Below are 19,240 nucleotides of genomic sequence, written 5' to 3'. Positions count from 1 at the left end.
TTACAATTTTATTCTTACTTGTATCTTTACAGAAAATGGCACAGAAATCACAGGTTTAGAATACCTAGAAGTTATTACAGTTCCATATTTCAAACACCTCAATATCAAGTTTCTTTCTTCCCACTCTATGTACAGTATTTACACACCAGGGGCTACGGTCTCTACCACTTCAAACCAACAGGGGACAAAGACAAGGAGATGAGGGGGTTCCATGAACAGAATGAGGAAGAAATCAACTTTTGATACGGAATTAAAATCCAAACTCACTGTCTCAGGCCTTTCTCTTGCGAGGTATTCCCTGCAAACGTGGGTGGGATGGCGGAGGGAAATGTCAAGGGTGTGAGGGAGCCATAGGCCTGGCCTGGGGGTGGAGGGGGCCGCTGCAGAGAGGCCATCCGTGTGGACGGTTCCTCCCATCAGCAAGACAGGAAGAAGCCCCCAGTCCCCTATTCCTACACGGTCACTGTGTCCCTCCTATTCTCGTGGACAGACGCCACAGCATGCACCTGGCAGGGGCGTGTGCCTGTTGCTCATTTTGAGTCTCACCCTGGCTCCTGCCTTGCTCTCCCTCGAGCCCTTTCTTGTACCCTTCTTGTGACCACGCCTTGATGCCTATAATAGCCCCAGGCCCGTTCCAGGCTTGGCCTCCTAGGGATGGCCCGGATCAAGTCGAGCCAAGATCTGTGGCTTCCTATGTGTTCATTCTGTAGTTGGAGTGGGTTGCTCCAAGGCAGGATACATGCGCACCGATAAACTGCAAGAAGCTCTAGAAGGGTGTCTTGCACAGCAAGTCAGGGTCACAGGTAGCCTATCGGGGCGGTCAGGATGCTTCAGAATGCAGGCCCAAGGGCTCTGGGTGAGAGTCTGGCCTCCCCACCAGAGCCCTGAGCACAGCCTTTGTGACAGGGGCCCGCTGGCTGCAGGGCACAGGCCCTGGACTCTACAGTACTGCCCGTGGCCACGTGCGGTGCTGGCGGCCATGCTGCGGGGGACGGTGGGGCAGGCTGGGGGTGGAGAGGGCGGGCAGGCTCCTGAGGGTGACTGCAGAGGGTGTGACATGGAGGGGGGCTGAGGGGCTCAGGATGACACCTTCCAAGTTTCACCTGGAATCTGGGCCCCGTCAATGGCGTGGGGCAGAGGCTGGGCCTGGGCCTGTAGGACAGTATGGCCACACTCTGGAGGCCCAGGCCCAGGCCCTCGGGAAGGAACAGGCCGGGGAGCACAGTTTTGCTGAAGACCGGGGGGCTCAGGACGTCGGTACTAGAGTGCAGGTGCTCAGTCCCCGACACCGTTGTGGGAGGCAATGAGTTGGCAGCAGTGGGCTTTGGGCCTGGGCACAGCAGAACCCACAGGGGGTACAGAGCTGGGGCGGGGGGCTCTTTCAAGCAAGAGAACAGAGAGTGAGGGGTGGATGTGGACAGTGAGAGTCACCAAGGAATTGAGTGAAAGTGGCTTGAGGGGGTGGTTTGGGGCAGCAAGAAGGCTTCTGAGGCAGGGCTGCTGGGATGAGGAGGAGGATGCTGGAGAGGTCAAGACTAGATAGGGGGTGTCTCAGCATGGCCCAAAGCCTCGGCCAGAACTGAGTTGTGCCTGAAGTCGGCCCAGGGGTCATGGGGGGCCTGTGGGGCAGGGGGAGGGTGGCCGAGGCCAGGCCTGAGCCCTGCCTCAGAGAACACCTCCCAACACCACAGGCCCCGAGGAGAGCAGAGTCCTGGGGCCTGGTATCCGCGAGCCCTTGATCTAAGCCATGTCCTCAAGCTGTGGTGGACTCAGCTTCTCCGCTGGCCTGTCTTCGTCCATGGCCTCCTCCTCCTCTGGCTCCTCGGCATTCCGGGCCAGGCTGTCGGGCCCAGACACAGTCCCCAGCACTTTGGTGCTGTGCTCCTGAGCTCTGGCTCGGAGCGCCGCAATGCTGTTCTCTCTCAGTTCCTCCTGGGACATGGCCGCTGGAGGGTCGGGGCCCCGCTCCTCCTGCTCCATCTTGTCGAGTCTGGGCGGGGCCTGGCGCTCCACCTCGGGCTTCCTCCCCGACTCCGCTGCTGCCTCCAGCGACTTTTTGTGCATCCCTAAAAAGAATTGTTGGTATTCGGGTTTAGAAAAGCGCCTGGGAAAGCCATCTTGAACTGAAAACGGCAAAGATAGAGAGAGGCCAGAATTAAGGACGAGCAGAAAGCCTTACTTCACACACCGCAGTCACGCGAGTCCCAGGGGCCGGGGCCAGGGCAGCGGGAGGGTGGCCAGGGGATGGGGCTGCAGGCCGGCAGAGGGCTTCTTCAAGTCAGGTCCCTGGGCACCTGGCCGCCAGGCAGCCTGTTCTGTCCCTTCCCAAGCGTACTTGCTCCCCCATCCCTCCCTCCTGGGATTCAGATCTTGGAACCCCAAGATGAGCTGGTGCTGCAACCGACCTAGGCCCCGAGGGCAGGTGGGGGGAAGATGGCACGTGGAGAGATTTCAGGGGGAAGCAGTCCTTTGGGCAATGCCAGAATGGTGGCCAGAGGGTCCTAGGGGTTCCCTCAAGCCCCAAGAGGAGCTGTTTCATTCACAAGCCTAGCTCTGGCCAAGGGAAGAAGAGGGTACGGACCCTGGGGCTACAGCCACACCCTTCTCACAGGACAAAAGAACCCACAGTCAGGGCCCTGGCAGGGATGAGAGTCCGAGCCACCCAGTAGGGGGGCACAGGGGATAGACAGCAAGTCCTGGGCCCAGCCTACCCTCTGAGGCTCCTAAGGGAGACTAGGAGGCCTGGTCTGGAGTGCCTCTGTCCTGCTAGGCTGTTGTGGCCAGGTGTCCCTGCCCCAGGGCTCTGTCTCCTCCTCCTCCAGGGAGCCCGCTCTCCTCACCGCAGGGGCAGGGCCCCAAGGAGGGTGCGGGCTCTTACCCAGCAGCCACGGGGCACAGGAGTCCATGATGCCGTCCTTGGCGGACTTGAGGATGGACTCTGGCAGGGGGATAGAGTGCCGCACCATGGCCCCGTAGAGCCCGTACTCCGCCATGACGCTGCTCCGGCCCCAGCACTTCTCCCGTTTCCTCCACTTGGCCCTGCGGTTCTGGAACCAGACCTGCAAGTGAGGATGAACAGGGCAGGGGTATGTTCTGAGAGGCACTGAGGCCAGGCCCTTACCCCAGTGGGCCCCCTGTGAAGTTCCCCACCCTTTTGATTGCTGGCTGCTGCATCCCCTTGTGACTGCTCGTTTCTCCAGCAGGGTGCCCTCACTTAAGCTCCCCCACCCCATGGTACCCCCCGGGGTTCCTCCAGGCTCCGAGTGCCCAGAAGGAGGTCACCCAGTCCTGTAAGAACATGATGGGTGAAATGGATCCTTTTCTTTTTCTTTTTTAAATCAAAGCAGTTCTAGGGTGATGGGATAGAGGCCTCCGGGATAGGGTCTTGCAGGTGGGCAGTTCCCAGCATGGTCCTCGGTTTGCAGCTGAGAAGCCCCACCCTGGTAGCTCTCTTGCAGGTGGTCACACCTCCAGCCTATAAACAGAATCTCGTTTCTGACTTGCAGAGGAACACGTTCCTTCCAGGGGCTGGACTAGCCATGCATCTTGTTTGGGGCTCCCTCTCCACCAGAACTCCAGAGGCCAAGCAGTCCCAGAAGCCAGGTGAGTGTGGACTCAGGCAGCAAAGGGCATGGCATTCAGGTATCAGGAAGCCCCAAGGGACACTCCGGGGAGGCCTGAGTCAGCCTCCTTTCTCAGCCCCGTCCTGGTGAAGCCCTGTTTTGCCAAAGTGCCCTCCATTCACCAGCTCCCCACAGTTTTGGACCTAACCCTGAGTGCTATTCAGAGGAGCTGGGCATCCATCCTCAGTCAGGCAAGGAAGACAAAATTCTCTTGGTGTGCCAAGAAAGGGAGATGGAGACCTAGGAGGGTGCAGTGGGGGACACCCTGGAGAATGTTTCTCTGGCCCCAAAGCTGACTGGTGCAGGGCATGGGGTACCCTGGGGGTGTCAGCAGCGCTCCAGCCCCGTGCTTGGAGCAGTCCCTGCCATGCTTGGGGGAAGGGAGATTTCTCGGTCTCCCAAAGCAGCTTTCCTGAGACTTCCGGCAGCTGGCAGGAGCCAGCGCTAGGGACAGCTGCACTGTCCCTCAGGCAGGTGAAAGGCCGGCGAGAAACCGGTGGGCTCTGGAAGGATCCCAGACCCGACCAGCGGCCCCCTCCCGTCCCCTCGCAGCCCCTCCGGGCCCTGACCCCCGGGGATGGCGAGACGCCCAAGGCGCCCCGGGAAGTGGGGGAGGACAGAGGCGGGTTCGGGGAAAATCTATTAGTTTCCTCTGCGATTTCCATTCCCTCGCCTCGGCCGGGTCCCCCGCCCCCTTCCCTCCGGGCCCCTCCCCCGCCCCCAGAGGCGGAGGTTTCAGCTTTTGATGAAAAATTGCTCCAGCTCTATTCAGGAGGCGGCAAAAGAAGAGTCACCCCCAGGGGCAGCCCTGGGCTGATTGAAAAATAAGTTAATTTCTGCTTGAATCGATGGGCCTCAGGCACTGAAATATCACGGGAAATTAAAGCGGCTGCTCTCTCGGGAGCCGCGGCATTGACCCGCACTAATTAATGCTGCGGAGGCAGCGCGAGCCGCGCCGCGAGCCGCTCCCCCTCCCCGGGGGACCCCAAACACATCTCATTTAACTAATTAGACGGGGAAAATTGGGTGTTAATTTGTTTAGGATTTTTTCCCCTCTTCCCCCCGGCAGCTCCCTCCCCGGCCCCCACCCCGCGCGGGGGCGCGGGAAATGAATGCGGGGCTCGCCGGCAGATGGCTGCCCGGGTCACTCTGCAATCTTCTCCGACTTGATTGCTTGATTAGGTCGTTAGCACATTAAAAAAAAAATTGCTTGCCGTCTGGCGCTGGCGTGATGAGTGGGACGCGCGGCAGCGCCTGGGTAATTTATCTTTTTATACGGCAAAGAATTTGATTTCAATCTGCAGATATATGGGGCGCCTTTGACACCTGTTTAACATCGCGCCGCTGACAGTTTAACCCTTTGCTGCCTCCGCCGCCGGGAGGCCCGGGCAGGGGTTCGGATCCGCGCGCCCCCGCCGTTCCCGCCGCTGCCGCTATGTGGCGCAGTGAGAGCCCAAGCGGCCCCAGGCAGCCCTGAGTCTGCGGCTGAGCGCGGCCGGACGCCTCCAGCAGGGGGCGCCCCGGCAGCCCTGCCTCCCTCCCGTCGACCCTCAAAGAGCCCCGCGCTGTGCGGGGCTGCGGAAAGACCGCGCGGTCTACGCACACCTTCAAATGGACAGAAATGTGTGTAACCCTGTCGTGAAATTTCTCCGTTTGTAAATAACCAGGAACCCACAAAAATGGGAGAGACGCGGCCCAAGACTCCCCGGGCCTCGCCACGCCCAGTAGAAAAGGATCGCTCAGTCCACCCTGGGTGGCGCCCGCCGCCTGCAGCGATCTGCACCTTTGCCACCACCGGGTTTGGCACCTGCCGTTCCTGCTCGGGCCCTCCTGGAGAGCTGCGGAGCCCTTGTGCAGGGCCTTTCCCCTGGTCCGGACCTAGACCGCCACGGGTGACCCCTGCCGAGGAAAGGGTTTCTGCAGTTTGAAAGCCACTAGATGGCTACGCTTCGTGGGCTACAGAGCGGAGACGATGAGCAATGCGAGCCCGGGCTAACTCGCCTGTCGTCCCGGCCTGCCTCCACGCTGTGTTTAGATCCCTCCCCAGCGCCACCTGTCTGTCCCTCAGGCTCTCCGCCCGACTGTTGGACAGAGCCGGTGCCTGCGGTTTGTCTGAGACCTCTGTCCTGTCCCATCTTCCTTCCCAGTAGCACTTGGTGGCCCTCTATAAATACCCACTTGGCACAAGCTGCCTTCTCCCATAGAGGAAAAATCTGAAAGGACTGAGCCACATAAAATGTGACTTCTGGTTTCATCCACCTCTCAGAGAATACAGTAGAATGAAGCCCTTGGTGATGGAATTCCAGGCACCAAGTGTGACCACAGAGGGCTGGGAAGGCTTTCTTTATGAATCTAAGAAATCTGCTTCCTAGTCAGGAGATGACCTTCCTGCTTGAAAGCAGTGCATTATTAAACAGCAAGACCACAGCCCCTTAACTGGACCCCATGGGACCAGACTCCACAATGTCTGGGATTTTAGAAAGAAGAGGTGGTGCATATACCACATTACATGACACTCGGCTGCAGCGGCCCACCGTAGCCAAACTCACTTGTTTTGATTTCTGCAGCAAAACATACGCATATGCACGCTAAAAGGGATAAATAAAGAGCATAAATTCAGGTCTGGTTTTTGCCATTAGTGAGTTCTGATGACTCACTTAGGAAAGAACTGTGTTTTCGGCACGGTTTGGATTTATGGATTCTGGACACTGGACTGGGGAGTATACAAAGGCAGAGATGCCCCACCCACCCCAGTGTGGATGCCTGGGAGGATGCACTGTCCTGGCTTCCTCTGGATTCCATGAGCATTGGTGCTTGGGTGGTGGGGGGAGCATGGCTCTCACATGGAAACCGCATCTTTACAGGAGCACTAAAGAAGGGGGGCAGACTTGGGATTCAGATGCTCTCTGGGGCCTATAAACAGAACTATTTTCCTGGGTCTCCTAATCTGGGCAAATGAATAACTGGTCTGCAGATCAGACTTTGCCCACAGACGTTCCCGGGAGAGCTGGTGCCGCTGCTCGTTCAAACCAGGAGTCATGCGGACCCTCGGTTATGGGCTCCTGGAACGCCTGGCTCTCTGCGAAGACCAGATGCTGCTCCAATTTATGGAGGGGACCTGGACAGCCAAAACAATTTCTTTTTAGGACAGTTGGCAGGGGAGCTGTGGCTGGATGCCTTGGAGGGAAGTGGACAAGGGATTAGCATTGAGCCTAACCACTCCTCATGTCTGCCTTTCTCTTCCCTTCCTGGAAGCAACCAGTATGTGTGCAGGACTTGATGGTCCCAAGAAGCGCTGAAGTCAGACGGTCCTGAGCTGGAATTCCCAGCTGCGACAAAAATTGCTGTGTGATCTTGGGCAAGTGACTTGCCCTCTCTCAGTCTCAGTCTCTTCAAACATAAGATAGTGCCTATTTTTCAGGGTTGTTTTGAGGATTAATGCAATAAGTGAAAGTTCCTAAAACCCATGCTTATCACATAGAAGGTGTTCAAAAAATGCTACTTATTATTCTTTCAGTGGAGGCAAAGAAAACCAGTGGGAGCCTGCACAGAGGGCAGGTTAATCAACAGCTTTACCTGCCCCTCTGGCCTCCTCCGCAGGCCCTTTAGCAAGGCTGGACTGCAAATAATAATAACTCCAGGAGAGGCGCAGAGGGACAGAACTAAACTTCAAGCTGTACGATTTTCATACAGCTAGCCTATGTTTCCCCTTTAGGCATCCAGCAGGCCAAACGGAGAGCCCTGCTACCATCAGCACATTTCTCATGTATTCCAGGCCCTTGAGGCCCAAATGCGAGAGAACACACATGCAGTGCCCAACGCTCCCTGCAAGCCGGCTGTGATCAGGGGCTAGAAGGCCTCGGCTGGAGATCCTTGCCCTGCCTCCCACCGTCTTGGTGATCTTGGGCCCGTTTCTTAACCTTTCGAGCTTCTGGTTCCTCATCTGTCCTGTCATACCACCTCCTTGAAGGTTTGTTATAAAAATTAATAGTGCTTGGGAAATGCCTGGCACATAATAAGAACTAAAAGACCTTGGCCTGCTGCTGGATGAATTCTGTGGATAAACGTGCAACAAATGAGGCTTTGCTTTCCAGCAAATTCTCAACGACATTTTTTATATAAAGCCAGGTCCTCCCATCTCCTACCTTTGAGAGTCCTTCTAAGCATTTAGGCCCTTTTCCCTACTTGGCCTCTTGGCTCTGGCAAGCCCCAAATATTCCTTTAGTCCCTCGCTCCTTCCTTTTCCTGGCTGCCCACTTTCTAGAGGAGACTGCCCCTCTCACGCGACAGTCAGGCCTGGAACTCCTCAGTAGAAACTGCGTCAAGGCCGCAGTGAGGACCAGAGCCCTGCTTTACACTTCAGGGCTCTGAGTGCCTGAGAAGGGGCCCCAAAGTGACACCAAGGGTCACCAGGTTTGGCACTCCAGGTACGATCTTCCAGCTTGGGGCGGAGTCTGGGTTCCTGCATTTCCCCTCAGAGGTGGTGCCCTAGCAGCACTCCGGAAGCCCAGTGGGATGCCTCTGGTGGTCCACAGAGCTGGTCTGGCAGGAGCCCCCCTCCCCCCGCCAGCTGTCAGCGAGGGTCCCAAGAGATTGTGCCTCGAAGGATAGACTGGACCTGGGGAGGGGTCCTTGCCAAACAGGTGCTCTCCTGCTTACAGAGCGCACTTGGAGCAGAGCGGGCAACCCGACCGGCAACTTCTTTCATGGTGTGGATAGAGTAGCTATGGTTGGGCCCATGGCCTCTCTTGTCATCACCCAGCTCCTGTCCTGCAAGCTCCCATCCCAGGATCCCCACAAGACACCATACCCAGGGCTCCTTCCCTCAAATGTCTCCCAGGAGACCCTCTGTGGTCTTCCCAGGATCGCCCCCCTCAAGGAGACATCTTGTACAATGGATGCTCTTTGCACATTCCGGTTGCTTGCCTCCCCAGGCCCTGCCTTCCGATCTTGCCTCCTGCCATCGGCCTGGCTCTGTCAGCCATGTGGCAGGTCCCATCGCATTCACCCAGCTTCCTTCCTCTCCTCGGGCTGGAAGCTGATTAATTTGAGCTCATCGCAGCAGTGATTTAAGGACTTAACCGTCCACATGCGCTCAGCATTCCTGACACCATATTTCAGCATCTCCCCCTTCCTGTCCCAGCTTCAGGCTCAGAGAAGCTGGGCCCTGCTGCAGCCTCTGACGTCCAGTAGGGGGCAGCTTTGCCCACATTTCCCAGCAGCCCAGGCAGCATCCTTCCCTGCACACCTGACAAGTCACCTTGTCCCTCATCCTACCCTGTCCCCCCCCAAACTCCACCTCCTTCCACTCATATTAATGCACATAAAATGCAGAAACTCCTTTCCAGAGTCTCTGACCCAGCCTTTTTACACTGGCTGCCCACAATCACTGGAGAGCTTTAAAAACATACAGATGCCAAAGGCTCAGCACCAAAGCAATTAAATCAGAATGGCTGGGCATGGGAGCCCTGCATGGGTGTTTTCAGAAGCTGCCCTGTGATGCTAATAAGTGCCCCAGGCTGAGACAGACTGCATATCTTCTAACTTTTGGAATAGAATCCCTTCACACTTCGTTCCCTATCCCTGGACAGGGATCCCTTTAAAAGAGGCAGACTTGAACAGCACTAGTCAGAATAGCCAAACCACAAACTTAGATACAAGAATTTGCCCACTCAAAAAATAATTTTTTATGAGTGAGTTTTTGAGGTTTTTTCTTTAGAACAATGCCCAGTACTCAATAAGTGTTGCTTATTTTTATAAAGAAGGTCGATACCAGTCCCCACCTGACCTCCAACCATCTCTGCTCCCCCCAGCTTCCAGTCAAAACACAGGCTTCAAACTCAAGAGGCAGGTGGTGAACGTGTGGGCTTTCGACGCAGACCTGGGTTAGAGCCCTGTGTCGCCCACCTCCTAGCTGTGTGGCCTTGGGCCAGTTGCTGTGTTTCCGCTTCCTCGGTTGTCTCCAGGACTAAATGAGATCAGTGCTGAAGTGGAGTGGGCACGGCGCACCTGCCAGGCATCACTCAGAACAGACGACACGTGGCTCATGGCATCTGCCCCAGAGGCGGGGCTCACCATCACCCCCATTCTACAGATGAGGAATCAGGGTCTCTGCAGGCTGAAGTCACTCGTCCAGTCACTCAGCTGGGCACGGTGGAGCCAGGATGTGTCTGGCTCTGAAACAGCGTCCCTAACCACTATACCTACTTGCCTCTCCCGTGGACGCCGTGTTTTCAGAACACCAGGCACGTGCAAACTGCTCTGTAAATGATAGCTGTGATCGTCGCTGATGCATGCTGAGACTGCCCGGGCCACCTGGGGCAAGGCTATGTGACAGCTCACATACACCTTCTGGAGGCAGCTATTAGCCAAAGAACCCTGTGGTGCTCAAAGACTGAGAGATTCTCGGCTCCGTTCTCCCAGATCTACAGTCCTCGAAGTCCCGGGGCAATCAACTTACTCCACACCCTAGCTCCTCCTTGCTGGTTCCTGGGGCTTCAGACACCACCCGACAGATGTCCCCCACCCCCAGGCAACTTAATGAAGCCTGGCATCTGCCTGCTGGGGCGTCTGCGGCAATGCAGTAACGGCTGAGCCAGAGCCTTCCCCAGAATCCTTCACGCCCTCCCACCCACCGCCACCGCGGCCGGACAGGTTTTAGGACAGTCCACCGCAAGAGGCAGCTCTTCCTTCTTACTGGTCCCAGTAGTGCCAGTGTGAGGCCTACCAGCAGGAGAGTTTTTCAGCCCTCCACCCCACCCTGGCCACTTGTAATAGTCAACTTTGTGCAAACAAAGGCCAGGTAGGGGTTACCACTGCACATTGACTGGATTGGGCCTTGGCTCACACACACACACACACACGATTCAGAATCAACACCCCAGGCTTACCCCACTGGAACCAATTGGGTGGAGGGATGATGGATCCAGGCCACCATGGATAATGCACCACACAGATAATCTGCTTATGAATAATTGAGCTTATTGTGTCAATGTCTAAAGCCACTGGCTGAAATTCCTAATAGATTTCCAAGGGAGAGGAAGACCCTTCTGGAAAAGTAGCTCATGTCTCATTTCCAATTCTCTGGTTGTCCAGTGAGAGAACACAAAGCAACCCACAACTTATCTGGTTCCTTCTCCCCCCAACACACGTCCCACCTCCAAGGGCTCTTGACTGGGAGGGGTTTCAGGAAGTTAGGGCCCCTTCTCCCCCTTACTTTTCCCAGCCTTAGCAGTGAACTGCTCTGGACCATTCCACTGGTGGAAGCAGCTTTCACTTAAGGATGTGATCCAGTAAAGGCAAACCCAAATCTTCTGGAAATGTTCTTCCTACCCAACTCGATTCTTCTGCCTCATGGAGGCCTTACCTAGAAAATCATCAAACTTCATCTTCTCCCAGAGAAACCATTAAGCAGACCCACTCCTGCCTAATGAGGGGGGGTTCTGGCCTTGGAAAGGTCTTGTTGCTGATGAAAGGAAGCCCTGAGCCCAGCACAGCCGAGAACATCCCAGTCCAGACCAGGGGTCGGTTATGCCACAGAAGTCTCTAGGAGAGGGGCGGCGCCTGACTGACTCAGTCAGAGGAACATCAGCTCTTGACCTGGGGGTTGTAAGTTCAAGCCCCATGTTGAGTGTACAGATTACTTAAAAATAAAATCTTAAAACAAACAAACAAAAAGCAACTCCGTATAGGAGAGAAGGAGGACTTCCTGAGCCACACTTGCAGGCAAGCGTCCCCAGCCACACCCCAGGCCAGACCCGAGCAGGAGCTCAGGGCAGGGCCAGCTGCCTGACTGTGTGAGGAAGGAGTTTCAGGTGGATGGAGGTGGTGGGGCGTAGACAGAAAGGGAGGGGTGACCTTTTCTTCATGGGTCAGGGGAGTGGAAGGAAGAGAAACAGAATGGGGTCAGGGCTAGAAGTCATTCTCCCCTTCTACCACCTCTGGCTTTGGAGCAGACATTTAGCTGTCCCTAGGAGATACCTGCCACGACAGAGACCCCCCTGAGAACCCATGACTTGCCCAGAACTCCTCGTCCCACCACAGGCCCCTTCACGGTCTGCCTGACCTACTCCTCAGGAAGCCTATAGTCTGGAACAGCAGGCCAGCCACACTATCTAAGTCTCTTGTCCCCCACGCCCCACCCCAGTGTCCACCTCACGTGGTAGGTGTTCAGCAAATACCTGTCAGCTTAACCGAACTGTTCTTCATAAGGACCCATAGCAGGGGGATGGGAGATGGGGTCACGGGTATCCAGGAGCCTGGGGCGGTCAATCCCTCAGAGGGTGCGGAAAGAGAGACAGGGACTCGGGGCTCTGTTACCTGTATCCTGTCCTCTGGCAGCTCCGTCTTCATGGCCAGCATCTCCCGGGCATAGACATCTGGGTAGTGGGCCTCATTGAATGCCTTCTCCAGCTCCTCTAGCTGGTAGGAAGTAAAGATTGTCCTAGGGGAGCAAAACCAGACACTCAGGACCCAGAAACTGAAAGAGACTATTCCAGAGAGGACAGAATGACCTTCCTCTATGTGTCCTAGACAGACCCCAAACCCAGGGCTGGCTCAGCACAATCAGACAAGAACTCTCTCACACATACACACACACCACACACACACACTCACTCACGCTCACATGTGTTCACGCACACTAGTAGCTTAACCCTCTAGACTCGTCTTCATTCAAGGCTGAGGATCCACACTACCCTTCTTAGGAGGACATTATTTTAGCCCTCAGGGACATTTCATACTGGGAATCTTTCTGGAAGTGATTTGGGGGAAAGGGTGTTGAGACAAAAATTTTAGAAAACTGCAGAAAGCCCTTCATCTTCCTCCCGAGCACAGAATGAGCGACTCACCAGATAAATAAATGCCTCAGGCCCACTGGGACCTGCTTCCCAGTTTCCTCTCACAGACAGAAGTTGATCTTTTAAATGACACCCACGTTCAAAGACCCACCAGAAGGTCAAATGCAACTGCAACCCCAGTGTCTGAACGGCTAAGAATCGAATCTCCCACCTCCCCATGCACCCCAACACTTTGCCCTCTTCACCTGCCCTTCCCCTGCCACCACCCAGCTAGAACAACTAGCTCCTTAGAGCTGCCCTCAGATCTCCCCCTCCACCTCCTGTGCTCAGAAGACAAGGAGCACCTTCCAACCACCTCACACCTAGGCTCAGCCACTCATCAAGGGGGCGCCCCATTCAGGGGGGTTCCATTCAGGTCACTGTGAGAAAGCCTGCCTACACAGCCCCCACTCACCACAGAGCAGTCTACATTGACCTATTTGGGTCCAAACCTCTTTTAAGAATCAGGTAAAAGCTACATCCTTTTGCCCTAGGACAATGTGCAAATGAATATGCTCCAACACAAAATTTGACCTCCAATATCAGGGGCTTCACAGACCCACTTTTCCCCATAAACCATACACACCCACTGACAGGCACCAATTCTTCTCTTTTCAGACTTAATTTCACCAACTTCCAAGTGACCTTTATCCTGTACCCTTATCAAGTCAGTGGGCAATATAGTCCCGATTCCACAAACCCAGCTTGTAAAAATGGTACATTCTTTGCTTGAGCCTCTGGGATCTGACCCTGGGGACCAGCACATGGGGTTAGAAGCCTTCACTGATGCCCTCACTCTCACCCTCACCCAACACAAGGAAAAAGTATAGGTGTAAGCCCCATTGGGTCCTTATGCTGGTGTCGGCTTTAATATCTTAGGGGAAGACACAGGGGATGTGTGAGGAAAAAAGATTCTGCCCTTTACAGAAAATGACTGGTTTGATTCTAAATTGTTTCTCCTATTCTCTTGGGAGGGGGGAATGGAACGTTTATGTACACAGAAAGTGAATTCTTCAGACTTTTGAGGATCTGCTGGTTTCTATTTTGCTCTTGCCACTTACTGAAGGGCCCCTGAACAGACTGTCAAAATAAACAATCAAAGTATGTAAGTCTTCTCACAACTAGGGAAATCAAGGCACACAGGTGTTGTGGCTTGGCCAAAGCCAAAGAAGGGAGAGGATGAGAGGTCATTCAAGTGCCAGTCTCCCCTTGGGAGGGCTCTCACTGAAAAAAACAAAACAAAACCAAACCTCGAATCCCCTAAACTTTCCCTCATGCCTGCCTCCGAGCTAATCTGTGGGGTGATGCTGGTGTGCTCCTCCAGGGAGGCTCCTGCACCCCAAAATGTGATCCAAACCCTGCTCCTGGCTTCACGCGGAACTCCAGACTCTTCAGGTGCCCATTGCATCCTGTCTGCGGAGAAGCTGAGCTTTCCCAGTGCAGAGACGAGCAGAGAATCCAAGAGACTCCCAAGGCCGCGGCTCCATCCCTACTCCCCTCTCCGACCCTTACTAAGCCCAGCGTGTTTCTGGGAGAAAAAGAGATGCCCATCTCTCATTAAGAGACTCCAGGGGCTCTTACCTGAAATCCCCAAATGAGAGAAACTCAGGAAAAAAACATATATATATATATATATATATATATGTTTTGTTTTTTTTTTACTAATTAAAAACTGCACCGGCCATCAGTAGCCATTCTGATCTCTCTAATAATCTGCTCTCTTCATACACCAGAAATCGCCTGAAACCTAGGGCAGGTGGTGAGTTGTGCTGTCTCACTGGGAACCCCCAAACATCTCCTCAGTGGGGAGAGGTTCGGAGCCTTAAGCAGAGACTTTGGGCTATGGATCAGCCAGCTCCAGCTGCCACACGAAGGATGTCCTGGAGCAGAAACACTGCTCAGCACCCAGGGGATGCTTTCTCCTGGACTCCCCTTGCTGTGTGAATCCCTCTCCCCGTTTCCGCACCAGCACAGCAGCCCCAGCTCTGACCTGTCCTCCCTCCATGGTCCTCGTCCCTGCCCCTGCTCGAGGGGTGGGGGTGGGGGGGAAGCTGATGGGATTACCCACCCTGGGACCAGCATGAGATGGGTGCATAAAAGATGCTCTAACGAATACTTGTTGGATGAATGAATGTAAAAAAATGACCCAGGATCAATGTTTCCGTTGAAAATAAAACAAAGCTAAACACAACAAAAATGCTGCCTGAAGGGAATGAATAAACGAGGTCACTGAGAAACCAAGTCAGAGTTCACCCTCGTTCCAGCCCGAACCTACTGGCCCCTTAGAGGACAGGAAGAGCCATTTTATAAGGTGGGTGCCAATAGTGGAGTGGCCAAGGGCTAGCTAAGGAAGAGGGGAATGCAGAAAGGTGCCCGGAGAAAGGGTGCAAAGAGGCTGGGAACAAATTGGGGAGAAGAGGATGGGGTGGGTGGCAGCCGGGAGAGCTCCCCAGGGGAGAAATGACCCGCGAGCCAGCAGGAACCTTGCGGACACCCCACCTGGACTGGGGCGCAGGGAGAGATTTGGGGAAACAGATGGGGGGAGGGTGAGCACAGGGGAGGAGTCTGGAAGCAGCACTTGCAGAAAGTCAGGCAGATTTTTGGTTCTGGCTTCTTTATTGCCTTAAAACCCCCTCATAAATTTCTACAAGGAACTAGTAGCTGTGGTGTGGAGGCGAAAGGGAATTAGCGTCTGGGGTGGGGGGTGGGGGTTACTTTTCAGGATATACCTTTCAGCACCTATTGAATTTTAAAGTTGTACCAGTAATGCCTATTTGAAGACTTATTTTTTTAAAATTCTCTCTGTAGCCGTTACCCCAATGCAGCCCACTCGACTCCAGCTGGGGCTGGTGGGGTCATCCAGTCCACACACTTTCCCTCCCCATTTTACAGACAAGGAAACTGAGGCTCACGGAAGGGAACAGACCCCTCAGGATCACAAAAGAGCAGAAGCCTAACGAAAAATTCCCATCCGTGCAGAGATACCACGCTCAGGATGTGTGGCACGGTGGGAGCAGAAGGCTAGGGGTGTGGCAGAGCGGACAGGGACGGCGGGGGCCGAATGGGGGCCCGGGGGCAGCGGGCAGAGGGGCCGGCTTGGGCGGGAGGTGGGAGCCGCTCTGCCCCGCGGCTCTCCGCAGGCGCTGATGCCTGGATCGAATCTGGGGCCGCCTGCCGGTCTCTGGCTCCGGTTCGGCCCTGGTTTGGCCTTTCCTTTCTCCCGCACAAGGAAAAAGCCCGGCCGGTGCCGCCCCCCCGGCGGCCACAGACCATCCTCACCCGGTGTAGCTGGACGCCAGGGTCCCGGGCGGATGTCCCCAAACAACGTTCGGTCTCCCCGGCCCTGGAGCAGCCTTAGACTTCTAACTTAGGAGTCGGCGGGAATAAGGTTGGAGCGACCCGACCCCCAAACAGGATCCGGCAGGGAGTGGGTGAGCAAAAGAGGTAACAGAAAGCGCCGCAGGGGCCTTACCTGTGTCGCCGCTTCTTCCGTTTCTTGGTCTGGTTTAAAGCCGATTTGGACATTTTTCGGTCGCTGGAGGAAACATCTTCAGAATCTGAAAAGCGGGCGGAGGCACATGCGGCAGAATGGGGGGCGCGCTTGGCAGCGCCCGGGGACGTCAGGCGCCCGAAGCCCGCGAGGGCCCCACCCCGGGCCGCCTCCGGGAGCGGCGGGGGCCTGCTCTGCCTGCCAGGGGAGCCCTCCGAGAGGTCGACCCTATCCCTTAGCCCCGGCTGGCTCTACCCACGCCGGCGCCCGAATCCGGAGATTTTGAGCAGATTTCGTTGTAAGAGAGCAAAAGGCCCCAACGCGCTTGGGGCAGGGACGGCGGTGGAGCGAGGCAGCCTCAGGGGGTCGCAGGGCCGGCAGGCGGGGATCCCGGCGCTGCGCCCTGCCCCGCGCCTGCAGCCCCGGCGCCCCGGGCCCGAAAGTTGGCCCCGGGGAGCGGAGCCCGGGCGCAGGGAGCCGGGCGCGGGGAAGCGCTGGGGTCTCCCCGGGCACAGCCCCCTTTTCAGTGCCTGCAGAATGCGCCCCCGCTCGAGACTGGAGAGACTGCGACGCGCCACTTTTCGTTGCCCCTCCAAATAAAAATAAATAAATAAATAAATAAATACAAAGATAACGAAAAATCGGGGGAACTGCCGAGCGCGAGCCCGAGCCGGAGGCCGAGCGGGTGGGGACGCACGGCCGGGAAGGCAGTCCAGGGAGGGCGCGGTGGGGTCATCCCGGGGCCCCCGAGCCCGCCGGGCGGGGCATCCGATAGATTGTGGCGTTTAGGTGGAATCGGATGGTGGCCGCTCCTGCCGCCGCAGAGGCCGGGGTGTCCAAGCTCGTGGGGTGAAAAATAAACCCCAGCTGACCAACGTGAGCGTTGTGGAACGGCGAAAAAGAGGAAGGAACAACAACTTTGGATTCCAGGGCTGGGGCCGAAGGCTGGGGAACCCGCTTCCTGGGCCGCCAGCACACGGAACAGAATCGGCTCCGGGAGGCCGGGGCCGCAGTGGAGCAGCGGAGCTGGGGTGGGGGGTGCCCAGCCCGCCCCACGGGCCCCGACACCCCAAGCCGGGTTTCCGGTGGGGCCCCCACCCGGCGCCGCGGCAGAGCGGGGCCCGACGCGGGGACCAGAGAACGGCGCGGAGGCCGGAAACGCCGGGGCCGAAAGCAGGCGGGCGCGCCGGCCCCAGGCCCGAGCCGCGACCCCTCGGCCTGCGCGAACTTCTGCGCGGGGAGGAGGCCTTGCGGTGCAAGCGAAAGCCGACGGCGTGGGGCTTCCGGCTCTCGCCCCCAGTCGGGCAGCCCGGCAGCCTCGCCCTCACCTACCCGAGCTGGCCGTCTGGCTGGTGTCCAGCGGCCCCGACGCTCTGCCCAGCGGCTGCAAGTGGACGCTCTGCGGGTCGGACAGCACTTCCAGGAAGGTGGGCTGCGCGTAGAAGCCGGGGAGCCCCCCGGGCCCCAGCAGCCCCATGCCGCCCACTCCTGCGGGACTGAGCACGGAGCGCGCCGCCAGCAAGTGCCCGGGGGCCAGGCCGTCGAGGGCAGCCCGCGGATGGGAGCTGGGGGGCTCCTTGTTCAAACCCAGGATCTCCTGGATGCCGAACCCCGTGCACCTGGCCGGGGCGCCCCCCGAGGTACTCTTGGCCACTGTCTCGGATTTGGGCTTGCTCAGCGCTTCCCCCGCTTTCCCCGTCATCTCCCGGCTCTTTGGAGGGGCTGAGGCCGCAGGTCTTTTGCTCCCCCCACCCCCCCGCCGGGCTCCCCGCTTCGCGAAGTTGGTCCCAGGTGCCCCCTCCGGTGTCTAATGCTCTGGAGCCCCAAGGAGATTCCCCTTTTATCCAACCAGGCGGCAGCCCAAGTGGGGTCAGAGCTGAGCAGCCAATCACCGGGGCCAGGAGCATTAGGAATTCCAAAAAGCTGGCAGCTCCCGCCGCAGGCAGCACCGAGGGGCCAGGGCGCTGGGGGCCGGGCACCGGGTGGACTCAGCAGGACGCCCATGGGCAGGGACCCCAGGGGCTGAAATGAGACAACAAGGTTCAGGGCTGTTCCAGGAGGCTGGGTGGCTTGGGATTCTGGGCAGAGCCTGGCTGGGACATGTCCTGGGATGGGGTGGGAGGATAGGCTGAGGGCAGATGTTAGAGACTGGGAGTCCTCCTCCCTCCCTTAAGTCCAGTGCAGATTGGCAGGGTCAAAGAAGCCCAAATATGGGATCCTTGTGTAAAAGGCAGAACAAGGAAGGGGGCAAGTGCCCTGGACAGGGTATGTGGTGGCAAGGCGAGAAGAGAGGGCTCGGAGGGTGAAGAGGGAGATGTATGGGTGGGAAGAGCTCCACACGTGCCTTGCAGCACAGGATAAAGTGCCTAGTTCAGAAGAACTTCTCAGTAAATATTGGCCCAATGAATAAATGAACGATAAAGGGGTCAGGAGTAGGGGTCCCTGGCGGGAGAGAACAGTGGTGATTTCTTCTGGAGAAAAACCGTGGGCATCTGAAGATATTCCTAGAATAAGCATGAGTGTGCTCAACTTCCGTGGAAGGACTTCATGCATTCTTCCATCCATTCGTTGAGCACCTTACCAGCTCTGAGCTAGGAGCTAGGGGCCCTGCTGTAAACCACATAGAGGAGGCAAGGGGTTTGCTATACCTCCGAGTTCACTGAGCAGACAGAGCGAAGAGGATGGGATTGTTGATGTGGAGGACCAGGCTGGAGAGAGGGCGTTAGAGGCAGTTAAAAGGTGAACTTCTGTCCCCAGTTAAGCAGGATCCCTTGACTAAATCCTGTGTTGGAAGTTGCAGAATTGCAGCCAAGTGGGCCAGTTGAAAAGTGATGAGAGGCAGGACCCTGCCTGGAGAAAAAGCTGAATTCCCAAAGTGGGCAATGAAGCCACTGCTTTCCTGCTTGAAGGCTCTGCGGAGAGCAGGATCCCATAGGGCCCAGATGTCAAGTGAAGGTGATTCTCCTCGCGCGCGCGCACACACACACCTGCCATGCCATGGACCTTGGAGTCCCAGCATTCCACCAGCTCGGCTAAGTCTTCTGTGACATTCTTGGGGCTAGGGACTGTCTTGTTTACCTTGACATTCCCCTCTCTACTGTGCCTAATACATACTAGGTCTTAAATCAATTTTCTTGCTTTCTTTCTTGCATGCTTGCTTGCTTTCTTAGGAGGAGTAGCTTTTATTTCCTTGTTTCACAAATAAAGTTGGTTGAATTGATTGCTTTAAATATTTCCTGAAACAAAGTCACCCTATGAGGCAAGATAAAGACAGGGTCAATTGGTTTAGG

At 56.5% G+C, this 19,240-nt stretch overlaps 1 protein-coding gene across 1 annotated transcript; it reads right to left on the bottom strand.

The window, feature by feature from the left end:
- Positions 1–1,740: 1,740 nt before the first annotated feature.
- On the bottom strand, positions 1,741–17,652 carry VSX2 (visual system homeobox 2). The gene is made up of 5 exons (XM_032404619.1): positions 17,283–17,652; positions 15,933–16,017; positions 11,943–12,066; positions 2,879–3,059; positions 1,741–2,066 (listed from the first exon to the last, which is right to left on the bottom strand). Exons 1-5 carry the CDS (start codon positions 17,650–17,652, stop codon positions 1,741–1,743), a joined length of 1,086 nt encoding a protein of 361 aa, XP_032260510.1.
- Between the last annotated feature and the right edge of the window lie 1,588 nt (positions 17,653–19,240).

The sequence above is a fragment of the Phoca vitulina genome, unplaced genomic scaffold (genome assembly GCF_004348235.1).
Source record: "Phoca vitulina isolate PV1807 unplaced genomic scaffold, GSC_HSeal_1.0 scaffold7, whole genome shotgun sequence".
NCBI classification, from domain to species: Eukaryota; Metazoa; Chordata; class Mammalia; order Carnivora; family Phocidae; genus Phoca; species Phoca vitulina.
This window is presented reverse-complemented; position numbering and strand designations above follow the sequence as displayed.

What these genes read in the sequence shown, in the direction of transcription:
- VSX2 (XM_032404619.1), bottom strand. Translation starts at nt 17,652, where the DNA reads ATGACGGGGAAAGCGGGGGAAGCGCTGAGCAAGCCCAAATCCGAGACA. An exon ending in CAGCCAGACGGCCAGCTCGG is followed by an intron (nt 16,018 to 17,282) that starts GTAGGTGAGGGC and finishes CCCGCTTTTCAG; the next exon opens with ATTCTGAAGATGTTTCCTCC. An exon ending in CGGAAGAAGCGGCGACACAG is followed by an intron (nt 12,067 to 15,932) that starts GTAAGGCCCCTG and finishes TTGCTCCCCTAG; the next exon opens with GACAATCTTTACTTCCTACC.